Source organism: Rana temporaria, chromosome 6, assembly GCF_905171775.1.
Source record: "Rana temporaria chromosome 6, aRanTem1.1, whole genome shotgun sequence".
Taxonomy (NCBI): Eukaryota; Metazoa; Chordata; class Amphibia; order Anura; family Ranidae; genus Rana; species Rana temporaria.
Genome location: NC_053494.1, coordinates 80346893 through 80370949, shown reverse-complemented (window position 1 = coordinate 80370949; position 24057 = coordinate 80346893). Strand labels below are relative to the sequence as shown.

Genomic DNA, 24057 nt, shown 5'->3' with positions numbered 1-24057 from the left:
CTCTGAGACTATCACAGTGCAGGTGCATTTATACGGAGACTTGATTACACACAGGTGGATTCTATTTATCATTAGTCATTAAGGTCAACATTGGATCATTCAAAGATCCTCACTGAACTTCTGGAGAGAGTTTGCTGCACTGAAAGTAAAGGGGCTGAATAATTTTGCATGCCCAATTTTTCAGGTTTTTTTTTTTTTTAAAGTTTGAAATATCCAATAACTTTTGTTCTACTTCATGATTGTGTCCCACTTATTGTTGATTTTACAAAAAAATTACAGTTTTATATCTTTATGTTTGAAGCCTGAAATGTGGCAAAAGGTCGCAAAGTTCAAGGGGGCAGAATACTTTCGCAAGGCACTGTAAATAAAAATTGTGTAAAATATGTAAATGTAAAAAATATAAATACCACACTAAGTGCATAAGTGTGAATGTAAACCATATAACTTTATATCAGATAATATATGAGTCCAATTGCCAACACCTGAATGGCAGCAAAAAGGAAAAAGTCCTGATATGTGTCAAACAAAAGTGAGTCCACAATAGCAGAAACGTGAACAAGAAGCATATAATGACACTATTAACACGTGCCCCTTCACCGGATATACAAGCCTGCTTACCAAAACGCAGGCTATGTAGGCCTGGAAATCGAACACACTCTAGGCTGGCATTGGTCGTACAACAGGGAGATGGGATGCAGACCGATCACCTCAAAATCACCGGCTGGAGGGTGGATGTAAGTATTCCGAACGGGTGGAAACGATCACCTCAAAACAGATGTCTCGTACAGTACCGAGGGAAGAAATACTCGCATAGCATAATATTGTATGCACAAAGTTTAATAAAAAAAGAATCAGATATACTTACAAAAAGCATCTGAATAAAATCACGATTAAAAACAAAGAGCCGGCTGGCAAGCGGACACCCGTCCTATGGGCGAAGACGCCCGCGCGTCAACCTTCTGTTTGGGAGGATTTGAAGACCATTTGCATTTTAATTATCAGTTTATGAACTTGTTATTGAATTTTTTAGCTCTGCAATTTTATACACATTTGTTGCATCCAGAGTTGTGGTACATATGGTAATTTCATACAGTATTACGCTGTATAGTTTTTATTATGCCATATCCGTCAGCAGCCAAGATGTCTGGGGAGTGAGACATTCGGCTATTTTAGGAGGATTTGAAGACTGTTTGCACTTTTAAGAATTGGTTTATGAACTTTTTGTTGATTTTTTTTTTAGCGCTGCAGTTTATTACACAAGCATGGGGGCATATGCTTACTCGATGCCACAATCTTTCAGGAATAGTGGGTCCCAATCCTCAGATGGTGGCACAAGGGGCACAGACTTGGACCTGCTGGTACAATCAGATTTTATATAGGGAAGAACTGGTTAGTTCTCCTGTTTAGCATATAGCCAACTTTTCTAGGTGGGGGAGAGACTGAATACTATTGTATATATATTTTTATATTTCAATACTATTTTATTAAGGGACAAGATGTTATGGATAGACAAACTTAACACCCTAATCTTTAAGGGACTTATTACAGAACAATATTTATAGGTCTTTTTTTAAGCATTAAAATCCCCTGCAAGAAGCTGATGTAGGTGTATTATGCCTATGACTACTCTCACCTATGGTAGAGAAGTGTATATGCTCCTGCTCCATTTTATTTATCTAATGGGGATTGAGGTCTTGATCTTCAGGATAGGATCCATCCCCAATTTTACATTGGGTCTGTACATACCTTGTGATTTTTAGACGTTATATGCTGTCTCCCCCAAAATATGGCATGTGTCATGACATTATATGCTACCTGCTATGCTATTGAGCTGCATTTCCCCAGTTTAGGTTATCACAGGATAAACTTTACAAAGGTAAGGCTTTACAGAACTGCTACCATAACTCTCCATGATGTTGTGAAAAGATTGTAAAGTTTTTTTATTTATTTTTTTCAATCGTATCAGTTGTTAATTATTATCTTTTTCCATATTTGTCTAGTGGAATATCAGAAAGTCTTCCTCGGTTAACATCATTGATAAAAGGCATTGGAGACCCTCTTGTATCTGTGTATGCTCGAGCATACCTCTGTAGGGTAAGATCAACACAGACAACTAACATATTTTTCATTTTATCAGCAACAGTAATGCTGGACACCGAGATGCAAAATCTTTTATTAAAGTGGCTAGCAGTTACAAGTGCGATTTGGTTTCCTTTTTTTTTTAGGTTTGCATCCAAAAATGACCGTAATAACATAAGTAGCTTGTAGCTACATCGGAGTCTGCAAATATAAATGTGATACATACAGTGTAACACATGTGCGACAATTCCCTGAGCGAAGATTTTTGGGCAAAGTAGAAGGGTTCTCATAATGTGGGGATTTACCATGGCAAACATATTTTATGAACAAGGCCCTGAGTACTCAGAAGAAAGTTTGTGGTACTTAAATAGGTAGTTTGTAAGATGTATAACATGATGATCATTTGTGAGTACATTACAGCATCTAAACCATGGCTATTTTTTTTTTTTTTTTTAATTTTTCAAGCTCTGCAGTGAAAATAGTTAATAATGGTTGGAAGTTCAGCCTATAAACAAGGTTAAGGTTGGAGGGAATTTTGGTTCCCAAATAGTGAATTACTTGCATGGCCCAGAGTTAAAATTGATAAGGGCTGGGACAGGAACTGTAATACTCTGTGCCTCCCATTTTTGTAGATTAACCTTAAAAACGGCTCCAAGGACAGGACAAATGGTAACCAAGATATTGGGCAGCCCTGTCTCGCTCTGTTGCCAGTGAAAAAGGTATTTTAATCCATTAACCCTGACTGTGGCTGTGGAGAGAGTATAGAGCTCGTATCCAGGGGATAGGAGGCTGCATGCCCTCCCTGTTCAAGGGTAATGCGGAAAAAAAGGTACAAGGCCTTTTCATCATCTGTGGACAAGAGTATCAGTGATATTGGAGCTTTTAGCCTGTGTAATAACGTTTAGAGTCCTGGTTGTTGTAATACATAGTGCTGCGCTGTGTGATATGTGAACATCAAATAAAAAATACTCACTGATATTGGTGATACAAATGACATCCAATCAAAAATACAGAGTGCTCAGTGATATTAAATTGAAGCATGCACTGCTATATAGTAGCAAAACTAAAACACACATAGGTGATAAGAGATCACATCAGTGTCCATGCAGACAAACGGCAAAAACTAATGCTGTTTAGAAGATCAAAATATCAAAGAAACAATCAACAATAAAGTGCTGGTGCTTATGCCAAAATATTCACCGTGAAGGTGGTGCAGTGAAGGAATTATAATATCCTTGAAGTTTTGATGAGGGTGTCCCCTTACCTTACTGCTGTAAGGTAACAGCATGTATATTATAGCCAACGATGTTCCAGTCGTTTCAGAATGTAGTAGGTCCCTGTGAACTGTAATCTCTCTCTGTGGATTAAGTCCCCCTCAGCAGTCACGTCCAATGGACAACAATGACCCTCACCCAGGGAGGTAAAAAGCGCCAATAGTGCAGTATCGTTTAAAAGTTTTTAATAATAAAAAAGGCATACATTATGGTACTCACATGGATGCAATAAAAACAGGCATAAAAACAAGTGGCGAGTTCGCAAGCGTCACCTACGTACGGTACCTCTTAGTGGACTCTGGACTTGTACGTGTATTTGTCACAACGTGACTTTTTCAGGAGTGGTGAGAGGTACATTAGGGATGCATTATATAGTATAGTATGGTGGGAATTCATCCAACCAGATGGTCGCCATTTTCCAAACAGACAAGCTCCAGGAAGTGGGGTGGTGGCCATCTTCTGAAAACCAGAAGTGGGGCAGCGGCCATTTTGTTAAGGATCTATTCATGGGACCAGGAAAAAAAAAACATCCCCTGAAGGTAAAACCAAGGTCAACGGACACAAAATATACTGGATGGCATGACACGATCCATGGACCACCAGCCCCGTCTCCGAAAACAGCAGCACAGATGTGAAATAAACATCACAACAGTCACCTTAGTTGGTAAATCAGGCGTCGGAAGTGGGGCGACGGCCATCTTCCGAGAAACCGGAAGTGGGGCCACGGCCATTTTCTAGTATAGCTTTTTTTTAATCGTTTAACACACATTTACCAGTAGAGCTAGACGGCGCCGGAAGTGCGGCTACCATATTCTACAATGGCGGAAGTGGGGTAACGGCCATAGTGGCCATTGAATACAAACAAGGATAACAATGACAGTATATGGACAACTAACTTGTGAGACAAATATCCCAAGGCGGTATAAATTATTGGAATAGAATTAGGATAATTAGTAAATAATTAAATTGGGGGGGGGGGGACCAGATATGACGTATGCGGACCATATAATGACAATTGGCATATCTTAACCTGCACATACAAGTAGAATATATAAAAAAAAGGGGGCATGTGTAGATAGAATGTGTATAAGAGATAAAGGAACATGTATAGACCACTATACAGTGCTCATACACATGTACTTCCTTAAAGGAGAAGAGAGGAAATTAAAAGATGACTTAAAGGTAAAAAAAATAGAAATCACTGAGGAAACCATTAAGATCGAAGTCTATATTCAAGCCCCAAGGTGCAAAAGTGTCAAGGGTAAGAATCCAACGGGATTCAAGCTGGCTCCATGTCCTAACTTTATGGATACCTCACCAATGTCTCACATAGGGCTCTATAACCCAGAACTTCAACTGTGTGGGATCTTTATTATGATGAGTGGCAAAATGTCTTGATACACTGTTTGTCGAAACCTTTGAGAATGTTTTGAACATGTTTTTATTCGAATTTACAACAATCTTTTTGTCCGACCTATATATTGCAGTCTGCATGACAATAGAGGATATCCACAGGACACATATGAACAAATAAGAAGCCCTATGAGATACGACGATCGGAGAGATGAAGATGGCAGTGGTCCACCACCACAAGGTGCCCATCGCCCATAAGAAAGGAGTCCCATCCCCACACAAAACTACTACGCACCTCTAAGTCAGAGACCTATGGAAGACAGATGAGATGGATACCAGTACCCCAATCCTGAATATGAGAATTTTTTTTAGAGCGGGGTCGAGAATACCACCCACCCCGCCATATAGAGGAAACAAGGAGCGCCAGAAGAACCCCAGAAAGAAAAGGGGACAACGGTGAAGTTGAGCGCAAAAGAAAGAGTAGAAAGGGCGAGGGAATCTTCAACCTAAGCGGACATCCACTTACTCATGAAGAAATCGGGGTCCTAGATTAGGGTTTGAAATTTGCACCGTCGAAAAATATGGACAAATTCCAAACGTACATCGGGATTCAGTAATACGTTCGGAAACTGAATATAAAAAAAGTATATGATTAGTAACCCTTGCAAAATGAGGATCCCTGATGAAGAAATTAGACATATCACTCTGAGGAACAGATCTATCTTCAACCCCCCGTGAAAGATAATAAATGTGTTGAAGTATTTAAAAGATTACTCACAGGAGAACTTTAGGACATGAAACTGAAGAAACTTGAAGAACCCAAACACATCAAGAGTGGGATACGCAAACTTATGAAGAGGAAAGACCTGGTAATTTGACCTGCCGACAAAGGCGGTGGAATAGTGGTGCTCTCCAAGGATCAATATAAAACAAGCATGGACCTCATGCTGGGAGACACCAATACTTATAACTGCCTTTTAGGTAATCCATATGTTTAAGTGCAGAAAAGCCCTGGAACAGACGGTCCATTTAGGACTACAGATAAATATTCTGAATAAAAAAGAAGCACAGTATCTGATTCCGAAGTCGTGTCGTACACCTATTTTGTATTCACTTCCTAAAATACATAAAGATAGTGGTAATCCACCACCTAGACCTATAGTAAATGGTATCTACTCCTCACAGCAAGGATGGGCCAATACATAGACTATTATTTGCAGCCAGCAGTTCAAAATACAAGAGCATATCTCAGAGATACTAAACATCTGTTACAGCATTTAGAAAATATCCCGAAAGAAGACAAACCTTTTTGTCAGCAATGGCGGATGTATCATCATACACAATTATATTACATCATCAAGCATATGAAGCCGTCAAGTGGGGTTTAAGGAAGCACTCCAAACTGCCATGCATTCAACACAAATATCTGGTTAAATCCTTGGATTTTTGCCTCAAAAATAGTTTTTTGGTATGGCGGCAATTACTTCTTCCAGAAGACCGATGTAGCCATGGGAGCCAAATTTGAGAGGAATGTGGAGGGGGCGTGGCCGGCAGCTGAGGCGGATGGCTGTGTGAGGAGAGAGCTCCGAGCCAAGAACCCTAATCCAGCTACATCTAGCGACTCCATCAGCCCACCAGATCCCTAGAAGTGACCCAGTGGATCCCAGACACCTTCCTGCAGCCATGGGAAAAAGAAAAAACGAGCAGAATCCTCGGAAGCTTACCGACTTCTACCCGCCGACAAGCACGCCTAGGCCGCAAGATGGCGCCGAGGCCCCGGACTTGCGGCGTGGCTCGCCGCACAACGGGGAGCATCGCGGCCCGGTTCCCACTCGCGGACCGACGATATCCCAAGCCAGCAACGGAGGATCCACCCCAGGCTCATCTCCAGTGTCCAGCCCGCAAAAATCGGTGCAAAAACGATCCACCAGCCACACATATGCAGGTGAGCAGGACGACGGGTGTGACTCACAAAATAGCACAAGGGTTTTCGTTGAACAAATCAATGAATTCCCTACGTCTGGGCTGCCACTGAGCGATACTGTCATGAAGAACATGCTGGTAACCCTGCGAGGATCTCTACACAGGGACATGATGCATTGCATCTCACAAATCAAATCGGATGTGACATCTATAGGTGAGAGAGTCGGTCACTTAGAAGATAAGATGGGCGACTTTGCGGTGGCACACAATGAGCTAGTTGATGCACACGATGACGCAGAAGGGGAAATGCAGGCTATGAGGGAGAAAATCGCAGATTTAGAGGACAGATCCCAAAGGAATAACCTTAAACTGCGAGGGGTAGATGAGTCTGTGACCCCAGCTGAATTGAGACTCTATGTCCAGCACTTCATTGCCGCCATCTTACCCAATATCCCAGAAGGAGGAGAGGTCATTGTGGACAGGGCTCACCGCCTCCCCAAACCCAAATTCCTGCCTGAAAAAGTCCCAAGAGATGTGATTGCTCGCATTAATTGTTTTCATGTAAAGGATGACCTTATGCGCTTTTCAAGAAAAAATCACCCTTTGCCAGCTCCATATTCAGATGTCTCTGTGTATGCGGATCTGTCGCAGCATACCATGCTGGCACGCAAAAAGCTCTCCTCTATCACTAAATTATTGCAAAACCACAAAATCCCTTACTCCTGGGGATTCCCAACTGCTCATTATTAAGGATAACCGTACCCAGGTTATTAAAACCCTAGAGGAAGGCTTAGCTTTGGCTAAGAAATGGGACTTATTACCAGAGGGAGCTCAGGCCCCACCAACTAAACAAGTACCTACGAGGATGTCTCCTGAGTGGAGTGCTGTCTGACTCCTGCTACAATGCAGGCACCTTGATTGTTCATCAGTTACGGTTCTGTGGGCTGTGAAAAAGCTGAAATTGGTTCGCTTGGAGCTCGTTACCCCCTTATTGTAACTATGCAAGATATATTTGCACCTTATGACTGTTTTTGCGTGTTTACTTCTTTGTTTTTGTTTTTTTCTGTCTCTTTTTTGTCTCTTTTATTTTTTGCTGACGTACCTGAGGAACATCTGGTAAAATCTGCCTTGCCTGCAAACAGAAAATCCATGTCAAAAGTCCTTTTCATCCCAGCTCTGCTTTGGTCACCAATTTCTACACCACCACCGCCATCTACAGGTAATAAGATAAAACTGCACTGGTATAATCCTAGAATACCTTTGAATTTAGCACCCCTCTTTGCTCAAGGATGATGACTTTGTCCATTGTCTCCATGAATGTCCACGGCCTGAATAGCCCTTATAAAAGGTCCGCAATGTGGAGAGAAATTGACAAACTTAAAGGAGAGGTTCTTTGCGCTCAAGAAACACACTTTATGACATCCAAGCAACCTAAATGCTCGCATAATGCATTCCCCCATATCGTCAATGCACCCGCTCAAGTTAAAAAGAGGGGAGTTTTAATAGCCATAAGGCACTCAGTTGCCTTTAAGTTGCATGAAGTGATTAATGACCCCAACGGAAGATTCATTATCCTGGTCTGTGACATGAATGGTTCTACCTACACTCTAGTGAACTTGTACGCCCCTAATAGAAGGCAACATTCTTTCCTAAGATCCCTATTAAAAAAAAGTGGACAAAGTTAAAAAGGGTTTCTTTCTTTTTGCCTGACGAAGAGGTCCTGCGTGGCCTCGGAACGTTGCTCTTTTTGACATAATAGATATGCATTAAATCTTTGGACGTTATGATTCCTGGTGTGCTGGCGAATATATATTATATGATTTGCTTTCCGGTTCCCAGCCGGTGATCGTTTCAGCACCCTTTTTCTACTTGGCCATTTTTCCGGAAGGTGTGCAATCGGAATATTTTTGAGAAAGTTAAAAAGGGGGCTCTTCTCCTCTGTGGAGACTTCAACAGTGTTGTAAATAATCACATGGACTGCTTGGTTGAGAACCCCTCCAATAGACAGGAATTTCAGCCTTTCCTTTCTGAATGGGAACTTTATGACCCCTGGAGATGCATGCATTCATCGGAGAAAGACTTCACATACTATTTGTTTCCCCACCGGGCATATTCAAGAATTGACTTTTTCCTTTCCGATTTCAACTTACTCCAAAGGGCTGTATCCACTACTATACATTCTATCACATGGTCGGACCATGCTCCGATCTCCATACAGTTGAAGGAGCAGGGCTCTGTTCCTCGGACCTACATGTGGAGGAATAACATTGGGATCTTAGCGGACCCTGCCCTTACCTCGAAAATGGACCAACACATTTCTGAATTCTTTGCACTAAATGACACTAGCAATATTAGTATATAACAACATTGTGGTGCGCCCATAAGGCATTTAGTAGAGGGCTGCTTATTCAGGCAGCGGCTCGAAACAAAAGGCGTAGGGGAGAGCTGTTGAACACTTTACTTGATGACCTTAAAAACTTGGAAAATTTACATAAACAAGTCCCCTCACAAAAGGTAGAAACTGATCTATTTGAGTGCAGACAGTGCGTTTTCTACTTCTCTCTAGTCATCAGAATTTATTACGGCGCACGAAAGCTAAATTTTATGCTCAAGGTAATAAAGCAGGTAAAATGCTAGCTAATTACATCTCCTAGACGGCAACGTAAATCAAATCTCCCGGCTATCAAAGACCCACATATGGGTATTGTAGAACATCACCCAGTTAAGATAGCTAACGCTTTCATGAAGTACTACAGAGATCTATACAACTTGAATTCAGACAGCGCCACACCCCAACCCTCAGCTCACTCGATTTCTGCTTTCCTAGATTCGGTGTCACTCCATCTTTAACGGGAGAGGACCTGAACTCACTTAATGCCCCTATCTTAGCTAAGGAAATCTCTGACACCATTCAAACTTTACCCAAAAATAAATCCCCCGGATCTGACGGATTCTCATCCGAGTATTATAAGACGTTTTCACAGACCCTAATCCCCTAAAGTGTCTTGTTCAACAGCGCTGCCTCTACTGCCTCATTCCCTGAGGAAATGTTACAAGCTACAATAGTCACTTTACCAAAGCCAGGTAAGAAGCCGGATTCTCCACAAAATTTCAGGCCTATCTCACTGTTAAATACAGACCTAAAAATATATGCCAAAATTTTAGCGAACCGACTAGCCAAAAGTACCCCCAGTTTAGTGAAAGCAGACCAGGTGGGTTTTGTGCAGGGTAGACAGGCCCCCGATGGTACGCGTAAATTGCTCAACCTTCTCCATGTGGTGGAAACTAAAAAACTTCCAACAGTGATTTTAGCATTAGACGCGGAGAAGGCCTTCGATAGGGTCCATTGGGGATACCTCAAGACGACTCTACAAAGGTTTGGCTTTCAATGGATGATATTATCAGCGGTATTAGCATTATACTCCTTGCCTTCAGCCAGGGTATTTACGTCCAACTCTCTTTCTGACAAATTCTTTATTACCAATGGCACCTGCCAGGGGTGTCCACTGTAGCCTATAATATTTACCTTGATGATGGAACCCCTGGCGGAAGCGATTAGAGCAGATGATAATATAACGGGGATAAAGGTTGCACATCATTCTCACAAGATTGGTTTATTCGCCGATGATGTGGTATTAACTCTCTCTAATCCGGCTTCTTCTCTGGACAGGATTAGCACAGTTCTGAGGAAATATGGTGAAGTATCTTATTACAAACTGAATGTTACAAAATATTGTTTATTACCTATCAATATGAATAAGCACCAAATCTCCCTACTTAAAGACAAATATCCATTTCAATGGATGACCAAATCTATTCCTTACCTAGGTATAAAGATAGCATCACCAACGTCATCCATGTACAATGTTAATTTCCCTACTCTGATAGACACTGTGAAAAATGATCTGCAACATAGAGCTTCTTACGAGCTCTCATGGTTGGGTAGGATTGCGGCCCTGAAAATGACCCTCCTGCCTAAACTAATTTACTATTTCAGGACGATTCCCATATGCCTACCTGGGGTTTTCTTTAGGTCTATAGACAAGATGTTTAGGCATTTCATATGGAAAGGTAAAATGCCCAGGATCAACTACTCCATTGCTCAGAAACATAGATCTAACGGGGGGACATGATTCCCAAATATTCGCCACTATTATACAGCTGCTATCCTAGACCAAATGAAGGCCTGGTTTGAGCCGGAGTCTCCTAAACTCTGGGTTCAAATAGAAAAGTCCATGTTACAAAATAGAGATCTTCCTTCATTGTTACTAGCTAGGTTGACCAATGTGCCCCTTGTTTCCTCATCACTGCCTTCTGTAGTGGCAACACTCTCGGCGTGGGAGGAATTGCATAAGGTCACAAATTCTGATTCTAAAATGCGTCAAGAACTTACAAATATTAAAATTTATGAACACTTGATCCCAAACCTTAACATACAGTCGTGGTCGGGGGAGGGTATACATTCTTGGGGGGATCTAATTCTTAAAAACCCTACATCTCATTCATATGCTAAGACGCAGATAATGCATTTCCGATCCAAACACCTCAACTGCGCATATAACTTACATGGGGGTGCATGGAGCTATTTATTCAACTACCGCAGGCCTAAAGGCCTCTCGCGGTTTTATGCTCTCCTTCAACGCTACAAGACATTTACAAAAACCTCTAGTATGTCAAACTGGGAAAGGGATATAGGCTCCACCCATTCTCCCGAAGAATGGAAAGCTGCAATTAAAACGTGTTATAGATACTCTCATTGCACTAATCATTGGGACCTCATGTTAAAGATCCTTCACAGGTCCTACCTTACGCCAGTAAAACTTGCTACTATTTTCCACCTAGACACCAGCCTATGCTGGAGACAATGTGGCTCCAAGGGCAACATATTTCACATACTGTGGGACTGCAGGGGGGTTCGTGGTTTTTGGAGTACAGGATTCAAACTGTTGTCGTCCATCACGGGCTCCTCTGTGTCACCCACTCCTCAATTAGCCCTCCTCTCATTGACCATTAACGGTATCCCAAAAAACTTTAGAAACATAATAACTCACATATTGATTGCTGCCAGATTAACTATCACCTCCAAATGGAAATCCACTATAGCTCCGAACATCTCTGAAGTATCCCAAAGGGTCAATGCACAATATTCTTATGAAAAACACTGCCATCCAATCCCACTCGGTTCCTGCCCTTAATAGTCAATGGGCTCCATGGACATCTAGATTAACCAACTTAGACTGGGACCTCACCTGAAAACGTGCCCCAATAGGGTCTGATTGTACATTATTGATTTATATTCCCCACCTAGCCTCGGTACACTTGTGTTTTTTGCTCATTCTCTTTATTTTATTTCATACTGCATTTCATTTTGTCGGTTATTTTCTGTATGTATACTTTTTGTATTATTCTTTATTCTTCCCATTCACTGTCACCTTAAGCCTAGGTTTCAACTGAATGGGATTTGTTGTTATTGTTGTAATTTCAATCTCTGCACTGAAAGTATGTTTGTCAGATTACAGGTTCATTTAATGACTTCATCTGTGTAGAAATGGGAGTTTACTGCCTGCATTCTTCCCAACTCAGGGGCGGACGCTTCCACATTTAGCGGTAGGATGCTAGGTCCCCTCTACGAAACCAGACTAGCAGGAATGTTCTCCTCACTTTTGATAGTTTCACTGTCGCTGTATGTACAATGTGTTATCTTAATGTTGGTACTTTGTACTTTGACAATGTACTGTTGTTACATATCTTTGTCTGATAAAACTAATAAAAACATTTGAAAAGGGAGCCAAATTTGCCCCTAGTGTAGCTGGACTTTTTATGGCTCAATGGGAAGAAGAAAGAATATTCTCTGAACCACCTGAAGATCTGTCCACATATAGGAGATATATTGATGAAATCTTCATTATGTGGAAGGGTGAAAAAGACAGCTTGATTACTTGCAAGATTTAAACATCAATGATAGAACCATCAAACTTTATTAAGAAATCGGCAATACAAAGATCAAATTTTTTGATTTAGAAATCGAACAAGAGAACAATGTATTACGTTCCAAAACTCATTTCAAAGATGTAGATCGAAATAGCTATTTGCTGCTAGAAAGCTGCCACCATAAAAGTTGGCTTTATAAACATACCTAAGGGGCAACTAATGCATCTCAGACAAAATTGTACAGATAAAGATACCTTTCTCATCCAAGCTAATGACATGGGGGAATGCTGCATACAAAAGGGATATGATAACTCTTTCATCAACCAAACATGTGTTGAAGTAGCAGCTATGGACAGGCAAGTTCTAATGAGTGATGGACCCAAACATAAAGTACAAAAAGATCGGGTGCCCATTATCTTTGACTACAGAATACGACACAAACAAATTGAAAAAAATGTCAAACGCCATTGGAACATACTGTTGGCCGATAGGGATTTGGGAAACGTTCTCCCCCTCTCCCCAAGTTTGTGTATAAAAAGGCCCCTACAATTAGGGATACAATTGTGAAAAGTGTCCCTGATCCCCCTAAGAGTGGATTTTCTTCTTTTTTTCACTGGGAAAGATTTTTTTCCCATGTAAACTGTGTTTTGCATGTTTAAGAACTCACAGACCTAATGAGAAGAAGAAAAATTTCACTTCAACACGCACAGGAGACTCATATGAAATCAAGGAATTCATCTGCTGTAACACAGAGGGGTTAGTGTATGCTCTTGAATGTAGCTGTGGACTGCAATATATAGGTCGGACAAAAAGATTGTTGCGAATACGAATAAAAGAACATGTCCAAAACATTCTCAAAGGCTTCGATAAACATAGTGTATCAAGACATTTAGCCACTCATCAAAATAAAGATCCCACACAGTTGAAGTTCTGGGGTATAGAGCCCTATGTGAGACATTGGCGAGGAAGCCATAAAGTTAGGACATTGAGCCAGCTTGAATCCCGTTGGATTTTTACCCTTGACACTTTTGCACCTCAGGGCTTGAATATAGACTTTAAAGGGTCACTAAAGGAATTTTTTTTTTTAAATAGCTTCCTTTACCTTACTGCAGTACTGGTTTCATGTCCTCATTGTTCGTGTTTGCTTTGAAGTGGCTGTAATTCTGCTGTGATCTCCACACTTCCTGGTTGCCTGTTTCCTTATAACCATGGTACTGGGAGCTTTTCACGGTGGTCTAAGCTGTCATTACTGTGTGTCTAAAACTCTTCAGAACCAATCAGATTCATTTTAAAAACAAAACACTGCCCTGGATTTGTTTGTTTTTGTTCTGTGAGTCTTCCCGACACACCTCTCACCCGGAACTTCATGTATGTATCGTTAAAACCGAAAGTAAAACTAGAGGCACATTATATGATTGAATTTAATCTATTGTTAATCATTTTTAAAAGGAATCTGTTAACTTTTATGTCTCTATACCCTGTAAACAGTCATTTCAGCAAAAAAAAAAATTCCTTTAGTGACCCTTTAATCTTAATTGTTTCCTCAGTGATTTCTAATCTTTTTACCTTTTAAGTCATCTTTTAATTTCCTCTTCTCCTTTAAGGAAGTACATGTGTATGAGCACTGTATGGTGGTCTATACATGTTCCTTCATCTCTTATACACATTCTATCTACACATGCCCCCTTTTTAATATATTCTATCTGTATGTGCAGATTGAGATATGCTAATTGTCATTATATGGTCCGCATACGTCATATCCGGTCCTTCTCCCCCCCCCATTTTAATTATTTACTAATTATCCTAATTCTATTCCAATAATTTATACCGCCTTGGAGTATTTGTCTCACTGGCTGAGACCAAGTTAGTTGTCCATATACCGTTATTATTGTTATCCTTGTTTTTTTTAATGGCCACTATGGCCGTTGCCCCACTTCCGCCATTGTAGAATATGGCAGCCACACTTCCGGTGCCATCTAGCTCCACTGGTAAATGTGGGCTAGATCCAAAAAGATCTACTAGAAAATGGCCACGGCCCCACTTCTGGCGCCTGATTTACCAACTAAGGCGACCATTGTGATGTTTGTTTGACATCTGTGCTGCTGTTTTCGGAGACTGGGCTGGTGGTCCATGGAGCGTGTCATGCCATTCGGTATATTTTGTGTGCGCTGACCTTGGTTTTACTTTCAGGGGACGTTTTTTCCCCCTGGTCCCATGACTAGATCCTCAACAAAATGGCCGCTGCCCGACTTCCGGTTTTCGGAAGATGGCCACCGCCCCACATCCTGGAGCTTGTATGTTTGAAAAATGGCGACCGTCTGGTTTGATGAATTCCCACTATACTATACTATACTATATAATGCATCCCTAATGTACCTCTCACCACTCCTGAAGAAGTCACGTGTCGTGACAAATATGCGCAAGTCCACAGTCCACTAAGAGGTACCGGAGGTGACGCTTGCAAACTCGCCACTTGTTTTTATGCCTGTTTTTATTGCATTTGTGTGAGTACCATAACATATGCCTTTTTTATTAAAAACTTTTAAACGATACTGCACTATTGGCGCTTTTTACCTCCCTGGGTGAGGGTCATTGTTGTCCATTGGACGTGACTCCTGAGGGGAACTTAAAGGAACACTAAAGGTTCGTTTTGTATTAGATCAATTGATTGCTGTAAGCTAGAGCATTTAAATATCACTTGCCTCGTTTTTTCCTTTTGACCTCCAAAATACAGTAATCCAGGTTTGAAAATGCCATTTCCTGTCTCTCCTCTTCTTGCTTTCCACCAGCATCTGAGCTGTTTTGCATGGTGGAAAGCAGAATGTGCTCACCCCTTCCCTAGGACTACAGCCCTGTGTGAAGATGCTCTCTTATCCCTCACAGGCATGGAGGCTAAGCCTAATGGGAACTGTAGTTCCCATTAGGCAGTGATGTAGCAAGAATGAATGCGCACCGCAAACCAGGAAGTCAGTGAGAATAATGATTCAGGAGTGACGGAGGTGAATAAAACCGCTCGATTTCAACATGTATTAAACTAGTTCTAATGCAACACATTACTTTTTACTTTATCAGCTACTGTCAGACTTTAATTTAAGAGGAAAATATTTTTGTCTTTACAACCCCTTTAATCCACAGAGAGAGATTACAGTTCACTGGGACCTACTACATTCTGAAACGACTGGAACATCATTGGCTTTAATATACATTCTGTTACCTTACAGCAGTAAGGTAAGGGGACACCCTCATTAAAACTTCAAAAGGATATTGGAATTCCTTCTCTGTACCACCTTCACGCTGAATATTTTGGCATAAGCACCAGCACTATATTGTTGATTGTTTCTTTGATATTTTGATCTTCTAAACAGCATTCGTTTTTGCTGTTTTTTTCTGCATGGACACTGATGCGATCTCTTATCACCTATATGTGGTGTTTTAGTTTTGCTACTATATAGCAGTGCATGCTTCAATTTAATATCACTGAATGGCAGCACAGTGGTGTAGTGAGTAGCACTTTCACCTAGCAGCAAAAGGGTCGCTGGTTCGAATCCCGACCACGACACCATCTGCCTGGAGTTTGCATGTTCTCCTTGTGCCTGCGTGGGTTTCCTCCGGGTACTCTGGTTTCCTCCCACACTCCAAAGACATGCTGGTAGGTAAATTGGATCTTGTCCAAATTGGCCCAATATATATATGTATCTGTGTGTCCCAAGTGTGTCACGATCCTACAGGGTAAAATGACCGCACCAGCCAAGCAGACTCTGGCTGGAAAAAGCGCCCAGAGGCGATTCAGTTCGCATGAGTTGCGCTATACAAGTCATTCATTCATTCATTCACTGAGAACTCTGTATTTTTGATAGGATGTCATTTGTATCACCAATATCAGCAAGTATTATTTTTTCTTTGATGTTCACATAGCAACTGTCTTTTATTTAATTCATCTACCTTATCACACAGCACAGCACTACTTATTCATTACAACAATTTTGGGTTTGATACACCTTCAGTGTTGCAGCAGTATTCCCTTCCTATCTTTCTCCTCCCCTCCCCCTTCTCTTTTTTTTCTCCCCCTCCTAACCTACCCCTCCCTCCCCTCCTCTTTGGTAGCGCAGTAATATCCTATGCACTATTTAGAGTCCTGGTTGTGTTGTCCCAGTCCTTCTCTTGTTTGGATAAATCCTACTTGATCCAGAGAGATATTGTTTTGCAGAATGGGTCTGTCTGTCTGCAATAATTTTTTGTGAATAGTTTGAAGTCACAGTTAAGCAGAAAATTGGGCCTGTAGCTTGAGCATTGAAGTGAATCTTTATTCAGTTTGGAGATAACTGAGATGCTATTGCATTTTTGGTCGGTCGGTACAAACTGTCTGTCACTGATGGCAGCAAACGTTGTTGTGTGTGGTAGGTTTTAGAGTAAGTATTTGTGAAGTCATCTGGGCCTGGGGCTTTACCCACTTGAAGAACGTTCAATGGCCTTAAAATATCCATCTGCGCTAATAGGTTGTAAAAGGATATCCTGTTCATTTGCTATAAGAGTTGGAAGGGCTGCTTCCTAAAGATCTTCAGATATTGATGAGAGCTGGTTAGGGTGCTGGGTCTCTCGGTCCTGAGAGTGCAGGTTATAGAGAGCATAGTAAAAAAAAAGGCATCCACTATTTGAAGAGTGGAATGTACTTTTGTGCCATGTGGTGTGGCCAGCGTTGGGAGGTATGATTGGTTGTTTCTGTTCCGTAAGACGTTGGCTAGAGAAGCAAAAATAAAAGGTCTGCAGTCACCAGTAATGCAACTCCATCCCTATATACATATACAGAAAAAAGAGTCACCCATGGAACTTTGAATGAAGTGGTCACAGTTTGCCACTGAGTAACAAAAATAGTAACAATATAAATATTTATTAAAATCGAAGTACATACATGAATAATAAAACATAATTGCTGAGCCAATGGATTTGCACATAATAAAGAGAATAATTAAAATTGATACAAACGTTGTACAATGCAGTATATACAAATGCACACATCAGAAAACCTGATGCACATTTCGCAAGATCGTTGCTTGCTCATCAGGTGTGGATGCAGATTGGGATGTATCTAAATAGATAAAGAGATGTGTCAGTGGTAAATGCAAGAACAATGGCAGAATGGGCCAGAACAAAACTGCCCAATATTTACCAATGAAAGAAACCAGAGTTTCCATTGCTGAACCCCCAAAATGGACGGCAGTAGCCAGAGTGTGGCAGGGGAGAGAACAGACACAGATACCAAAGAGTGGCTAGAGTGACTGACTGCATTTATCGACAACCTTGTAGAATGTCTAACTCTCATGAGCTTATGCTTAGCATCATATAGTGAGTTTTTCCTTATCCATTCCCATACTCTCGTTTACGCTGCTTCAAGGTCTGTCAGGTTGAGTTTTATTTTTGCATTTGAGGTTAGGCAATTTGTTCAGTAAATCGGCTAAGGTTTTTTTTCTTTGCTGCTTGACCCTGTGACAATGCTTGATCAAGATCCCTCTTATATAGCATTTGTGTGCAGCCCAGAAAGAGAAAGGGTTGTCAACTGAGGTCCCATTGGTGTCAGTGTAAGCATTTAACTCCTTTTGGAACATCTTGTTTAAGGTCAGGGTCTTGTAAGAGCAGCTTTTTGAGGCACCAAGTATGAGTCTTGGTGGTACCTGTGTAGGTATAACCTCCAGGAAGATGGGGAAACGATCAGACAATGTGGACAATTTCTGCTTTAGAGACTATTGGTATGGTAGTGTATTTTTATAAGGAACACATCTTTGATTGAATTGGTTAGGCAGGGGGGTAAACAGTGGACTTTTTTATTTATTTTTACCCACATCTATTGGTAGTGAGATCTAGTTCCACGAGTTAGAGTGAAAGCCCTGGTGGATGAGTGCTTGTGTGGGATTATTGTCAGTCTCTTAGTATAAGAGTACCTTCCATGAAATTCTCCTTTAAGGTGAAAAAATATTCAATAACTGAGAGCAGGTTACAGGGCAGGGTAAACGTTAGCCAGAGTGAGTCTGGAAATGTATTTTCCTTTTAAGCATACAGTAATGAATCTGCATTCCTAATTGATTTTGTTGAGAAACTCCTGGGGGTGAAGGGATTTAGGAAGAAAATAAGAATGCTGGTCCCTTTTGATTTATAAGTGGGAGATGGGCGCTGGGAATTTTATTAGAGTTGGGATTTTGTCTACTTTAAAGTGTCTCTTGGAGGAAAGCTAGTTGGGCCCGTCATCTCCACTTGATCTCTTTTCAGGTGAGTTGAGTCTTTTCACTTTGCAAAAGACAATTTATCGTACATCATGGGACACAGAGCAGCCATAACAACTAACTGGGTTATATGCCACCTTTTAGGTGAATGGACACTGGCAAATCAATCAAAGTCCTCCCCTATATAACCCCTCCTACACAGGAAGTACCTCAGTTTGTTTGCCAGTGTCTGTTGAGGTGGATGGTCAATGACGTGACATGTGCTCCTGGGAGCACACTTGGCAGTCTGGACAGTTCTATTAGAAATCATGGACTTTAATCAGATCCATTCAAAAAGGCTATCAGCCAAAATAGTACCCAAGCCTCATTGGAAGGAGAGAAGATTCTTTGAGGTTTTGCCTGTAATGCAGCCTTATGGCGCTGGACCCTGCATAATGCAAATCTGTGCAGTGTTTGTTCTGACCAAGGTATTTTCCTGCAGGGTACTATACAGGTCCAGGGGAGTGGACCCCAGATTAAGGGGGACACAGTCTCTGAAGGTCTTTTATGACAAAGCTTGCTGTGATGAGTGAAGATTGGACCCTGTTGCGTTCAGAGTCCTACAGCAGGAATAATAAGTCTGCATTTTTGCAGTTTCTCTTTTAAGAAATTGAGTTATCTGACTGTCTGTTCTCCCACTGACCACTGGGGCAGTGTGCTATTTAATCATGCTGTGTACCAGTCGCGTGGGCAGCTGTTTCTCAGTATGGCATTTTTTTTTTATATAGGAAGGAAGTGGAAGGGCAGCCATGTTAAAGCCATGTGGTCCTGGGTTTACCAGGTAAGGCCTGGAGACATAACACCAGCCCATGGATACTAGTGAAGTGTGAGTACTTACTATGGGAGAACTATGTGGCCAGGCAAGTCAAGATTATATACTGCTTACTTAAACTGCTTAATCTGGGGGGCCTGTACAAGTGTAAGTCAATACACCCCTAGCAGTACACTTAAAGTGTTGGGTCTCCAGAATAATGTGCATTTGGCACAACAATTGTATGGGACCTGGTGCAGTTGAAAAAGTGCATACTTGCAAACTTCAGAGTAATGTGCATTTGGTCTGCAGGATCTTACTTTTTAGGTTGAAGATAAAAAGGCTGTGTGCGATGCACATGTGCTAAACTAGTAGGGGGCCAAGTGCAATTGGGCAGGTGCAGCATAGTATACATGCTTGCAAGCTGCAACTTGAAGACTCACAGATGTGAAGGATACTCATTGGAAAACTTGGGGTGCGACTTGTCATTCACCCTTGCAGTCCCAGGTCACAGGATGGGTCACACAGGTATGGAAGAGACCATAGGCTGTTGAAACGGCATAGAAGGCTGTATTGGATGACTGTGTACTTGGCCAGGGCTCAAAATTCCAAGTCCTGAGCTACTAGCCAGGCCTCAAGGCATACTCGCCACCAGTTGTCCCGCCCCTACCACTACCATGTCCCACCCCTAATCCCGCCCCCTAGACACGCCCTCATAAATCTCATGAAATTACACTTAAGTTATGTTTTATGGAGAATTAAGTTATAAAAATAAATATTAACATTGTAGCCAGAGTCCCCCCCCCACGATTGTAGCCAGAGTCCCCCCCCCACGATTGTAGCCAGAGTCCCCCCCCCATGATTGTAGCCAGAGTCCCCCCCCCACGATTGTAGCCAGAGTCCCCCCCCCACGATTGTAGCCAGGGCCCCCCCCCCACGATTGTAGCCAGAGTCCCCCCCCCACGATTGTAGCCAGAGTCCCCCCCCACGATTGTAGCCAGAGTCCCCCCCCACGATTGTAGCCAGAGTCCCCCCCCACGATTGTAGCCAGAGTCCCCCCCCCACGATTGTAGCCAGAGTCCCCCCCCCACGATTGTAGCCAGAGTCCCCCCCCCACGATTGTAGCCAGAGTCCCCCCCCCACGATTGTAGCCAGAGTCCCCCCCCCACGATTGTAGCCAGAGCCCCCCCCCCACGATTGTAGCCAGAGTCCCCCCCCCCGATTGTAGCCAGAGTCCCCCCCCCACGATTGTAGCCAGAGTCCCCCCCCCACGATTGTAGCCAGAGTCCCCCCCCCACGATTGTAGCCAGAGTCCCCCCCCCCACGATTGTAGCCAGAGTCCCCCCCCCCACGATTGTAGCCAGAGTCCCCCCCCCACGATTGTAGCCAGAGTCCCCCCCCCACGATTGTAGCCAGAGTCCCCCCCCCCCGATTGTAGCCAGAGTCCCCCCCCCACGATTGTAGCCAGAGTCCCCCCCCACGATTGTAGCCAGAGTCCCCCCCCACGATTGTAGCCAGAGTCCCCCCCCCACGATTGTAGCCAGAGTCCCCCCCCCACGATTGTAGCCAGAGTCCCCCCCCCACGATTGTCGCCAGAGCCCCCCCCCCACGATTGTAGCCAGAGCCCCCCCCCCACGATTGTAGCCAGAGCCCCCCCCCCACGATTGTAGCCAGAGTCCCCCCCCCACGATTGTAGCCAGAGTCCCCCCCCCACGATTGTAGCCAGAGTCCCCCCCCCCACGATTGTAGCCAGAGTCCCCCCCCCACGATTGTAGCCAGAGTCCCCCCCCCCACGATTGTAGCCAGAGTCCCCCCCCCACGATTGTAGCCAGAGCCCCCCCCCCCACGATTGTAGCCAGAGTCCCCCCCCCCACGATTGTAGCCAGAGTCCCCCCCCACGATTGTAGCCAGAGTCCCCCCCCCACGATTGTAGCCAGAGTCCCCCCCCCACGATTGTAGCCAGAGTCCCCCCCCACGATTGTAGCCAGAGTCCCCCCCCCACGATTGTAGCCAGAGTCCCCCCCCCACGATTGTAGCCAGAGTCCCCCCCCCACGATTGTAGCCAGAGCCCCCCCCCCACGATTGTAGCCAGAGTCCCCCCCCGCCACGATTGTAGCCAGAGTCCCCCCCCGCCACGATTGTAGCCAGAGTCCCCCCCCGCCACGATTGTAGCCAGAGTCCCCCCCCGCCACGATTGTAGCCAGAGTCCCCCCCCGCCACGATTGTAGCCAGAGTCCCCCCCCCCCACGATTGTAGCCAGAGTCCCCCCCCGCCACGATTGTAGCCAGAGTCCCCCCCCGCCACGATTGTAGCCAGAGTCCCCCCCCGCCACGATTGTAGCCAGAGTCCCCCCCCCCACGATTGTAGCCAGAGTCCCCCCCCGCCACGATTGTAGCCAGAGTCCCCCCCCGCCACGATTGTAGCCAGAGTCCCCCCCCGCCACGATTGTAGCCAGAGTCCCCCCCCGCCACGATTGTAGCCAGAGTCCCCCCCCGCCACGATTGTAGCCAGAGTCCCCCCCCGCCACGATTGTAGCCAGAGTCCCCCCCCGCCACGATTGTAGCCAGAGTCCCCCCCCGCCACGATTGTAGCCAGAGTCCCCCCCCGCCACGATTGTAGCCAGAGTCCCCCCCCGCCACGATTGTAGCCAGAGTCCCCCCCCGCCACGATTGTAGCCAGAGTCCCCCCCCGCCACGATTGTAGCCAGAGTCCCCCCCCGCCACGATTGTAGCCAGAGTCCCCCCCGCCACGATTGTAGCCAGAGTCCCCCCCCGCCACGATTGTAGCCAGAGTCCCCCCCCGCCACGATTGTAGCCAGAGTCCCCCCCCGCCACGATTGTAGCCAGAGTCCCCCCCCGCCACGATTGTAGCCAGAGTCCCCCCCCGCCACGATTGTAGCCAGAGTCCCCCCCCGCCACGATTGTAGCCAGAGTCCCCCCCCGCCACGATTGTAGCCAGAGTCCCCCCCCGCCACGATTGTAGCCAGAGTCCCCCCCCGCCACGATTGTAGCCAGAGTCCCCCCCCGCCACGATTGTAGCCAGAGTCCCCCCCCGCCACGATTGTAGCCAGAGTCCCCCCCCGCCACGATTGTAGCCAGAGTCCCCCCCCGCCACGATTGTAGCCAGAGTCCCCCCCCGCCACGATTGTAGCCAGAGTCCCCCCCCGCCACGATTGTAGCCAGAGTCCCCCCCCGCCACGATTGTAGCCAGAGTCCCCCCCCGCCACGATTGTAGCCAGAGTCCCCCCCCGCCACGATTGTAGCCAGAGTCCCCCCCCGCCACGATTGTAGCCAGAGTCCCCCCCCGCCACGATTGTAGCCAGAGGCCCCCCCCGCCACGATTGTAGCCAGAGTCCCCCCCCGCCACGATTGTAGCCAGAGTCCCCCCCCCGCCACGATTGTAGCCAGAGCCCCCCCCCCCGCCACGATTGTAGCCAGAGTCCCCCCCCCGCCACGATTGTAGCCAGAGTCCCCCCCCGCCACGATTGTAGCCAGAGTCCCCCCCCCGCCACGATTGTAGCCAGAGTCCCCCCCCGCCACGATTGTAGCCAGAGTCCCCCCCCCGCCACGATTGTAGCCAGAGTCCCCCCCCCGCCACGATTGTAGCCAGAGGAGTCCCCCCCCCGCCACGATTGTAGCCAGAGGAGTCCCCCCCCCCGCCACGATTGTAGCCAGAGGAGTCCCCCCCCCGCCACGATTGTAGCCAGAGGAGCCCCCCCCCCCGCCCGATTGTAGCCAGAGGAGTCCCCCCCCCCGCCCGATTGTAGCCAGAGGAGTCCCCCCCCCGCCCGATTGTAGCCAGAGGAGTCCCCCCCCCCCACCCGATTGTAGCCAGAGGAGTCCCCCCCCCCCACCCGATTGTAGCCAGAGGAGCCCCCCCCCCCCACCCGATTGTAGCCAGAGGAGTCCCCCCCCCACAATTGTAGCCAGAGGAGTCCCCCCCCCACGATTGTAGCCAGAGGAGTCCCCCCCCCCCCCCACCGATTGTAGCCAGAAAAAAACTGTTTTTAAAAATGTCATTTAAAATGATCGTGTGTGGGCTACACATCATTTTTCAGTTTCTGAAAAACGTAAAAAAAAAAAAAAAATCGAACATGCTGCATTTTTAACGTAGTTTTAAAAAATGTCGTTTTTCGGATTGTAAAAAATTATCGTGTGTGGGCTAAAACGACTTTTTATAACCTGTGCATGCTCAGAAGCAAGTTATGAGACAGGCGCGCTCGTTCTGGTAAAACTACCGTTCATAATGGAGTAAGCACATTCATCACACTGTGTAAGACAGAAAAGCGCAAATCGTCTTTTACTAACTCGGAATCGGCTAAAGCAGCCAAAAGGCAAATAGAACTTCCCCTTTAGAGTGCCGTTGTACGTGTTGTACGTCACCACGCTTTGTTCATCATTTTTTAAAAACAATGGTGTGTGGGCAACGTAGTTTTTAATGATGAAGTTGGAAAAACTTTGTTTTTTGGACATGCTGAAAAACGACTTTTCAT

The 24057-nt window shown here is 44.8% G+C and overlaps 1 protein-coding gene across 5 annotated transcripts in view; it reads left to right on the top strand.

Annotated features, from left to right (window-relative positions):
* Positions 1–24057, top strand: part of VPS35L (VPS35 endosomal protein sorting factor like) — a 1107598-nt gene that overhangs the window by 432736 nt on the left and 650805 nt on the right. For all 5 annotated transcript variants that reach the window (XM_040358550.1, XM_040358549.1, XM_040358548.1 and 2 more), the window contains exon 12: positions 2001–2094. In XM_040358550.1, coding sequence (XP_040214484.1) covers positions 2001–2094 — 94 coding nt within the window. The remainder of the gene's footprint in view (positions 1–2000; positions 2095–24057) is intronic.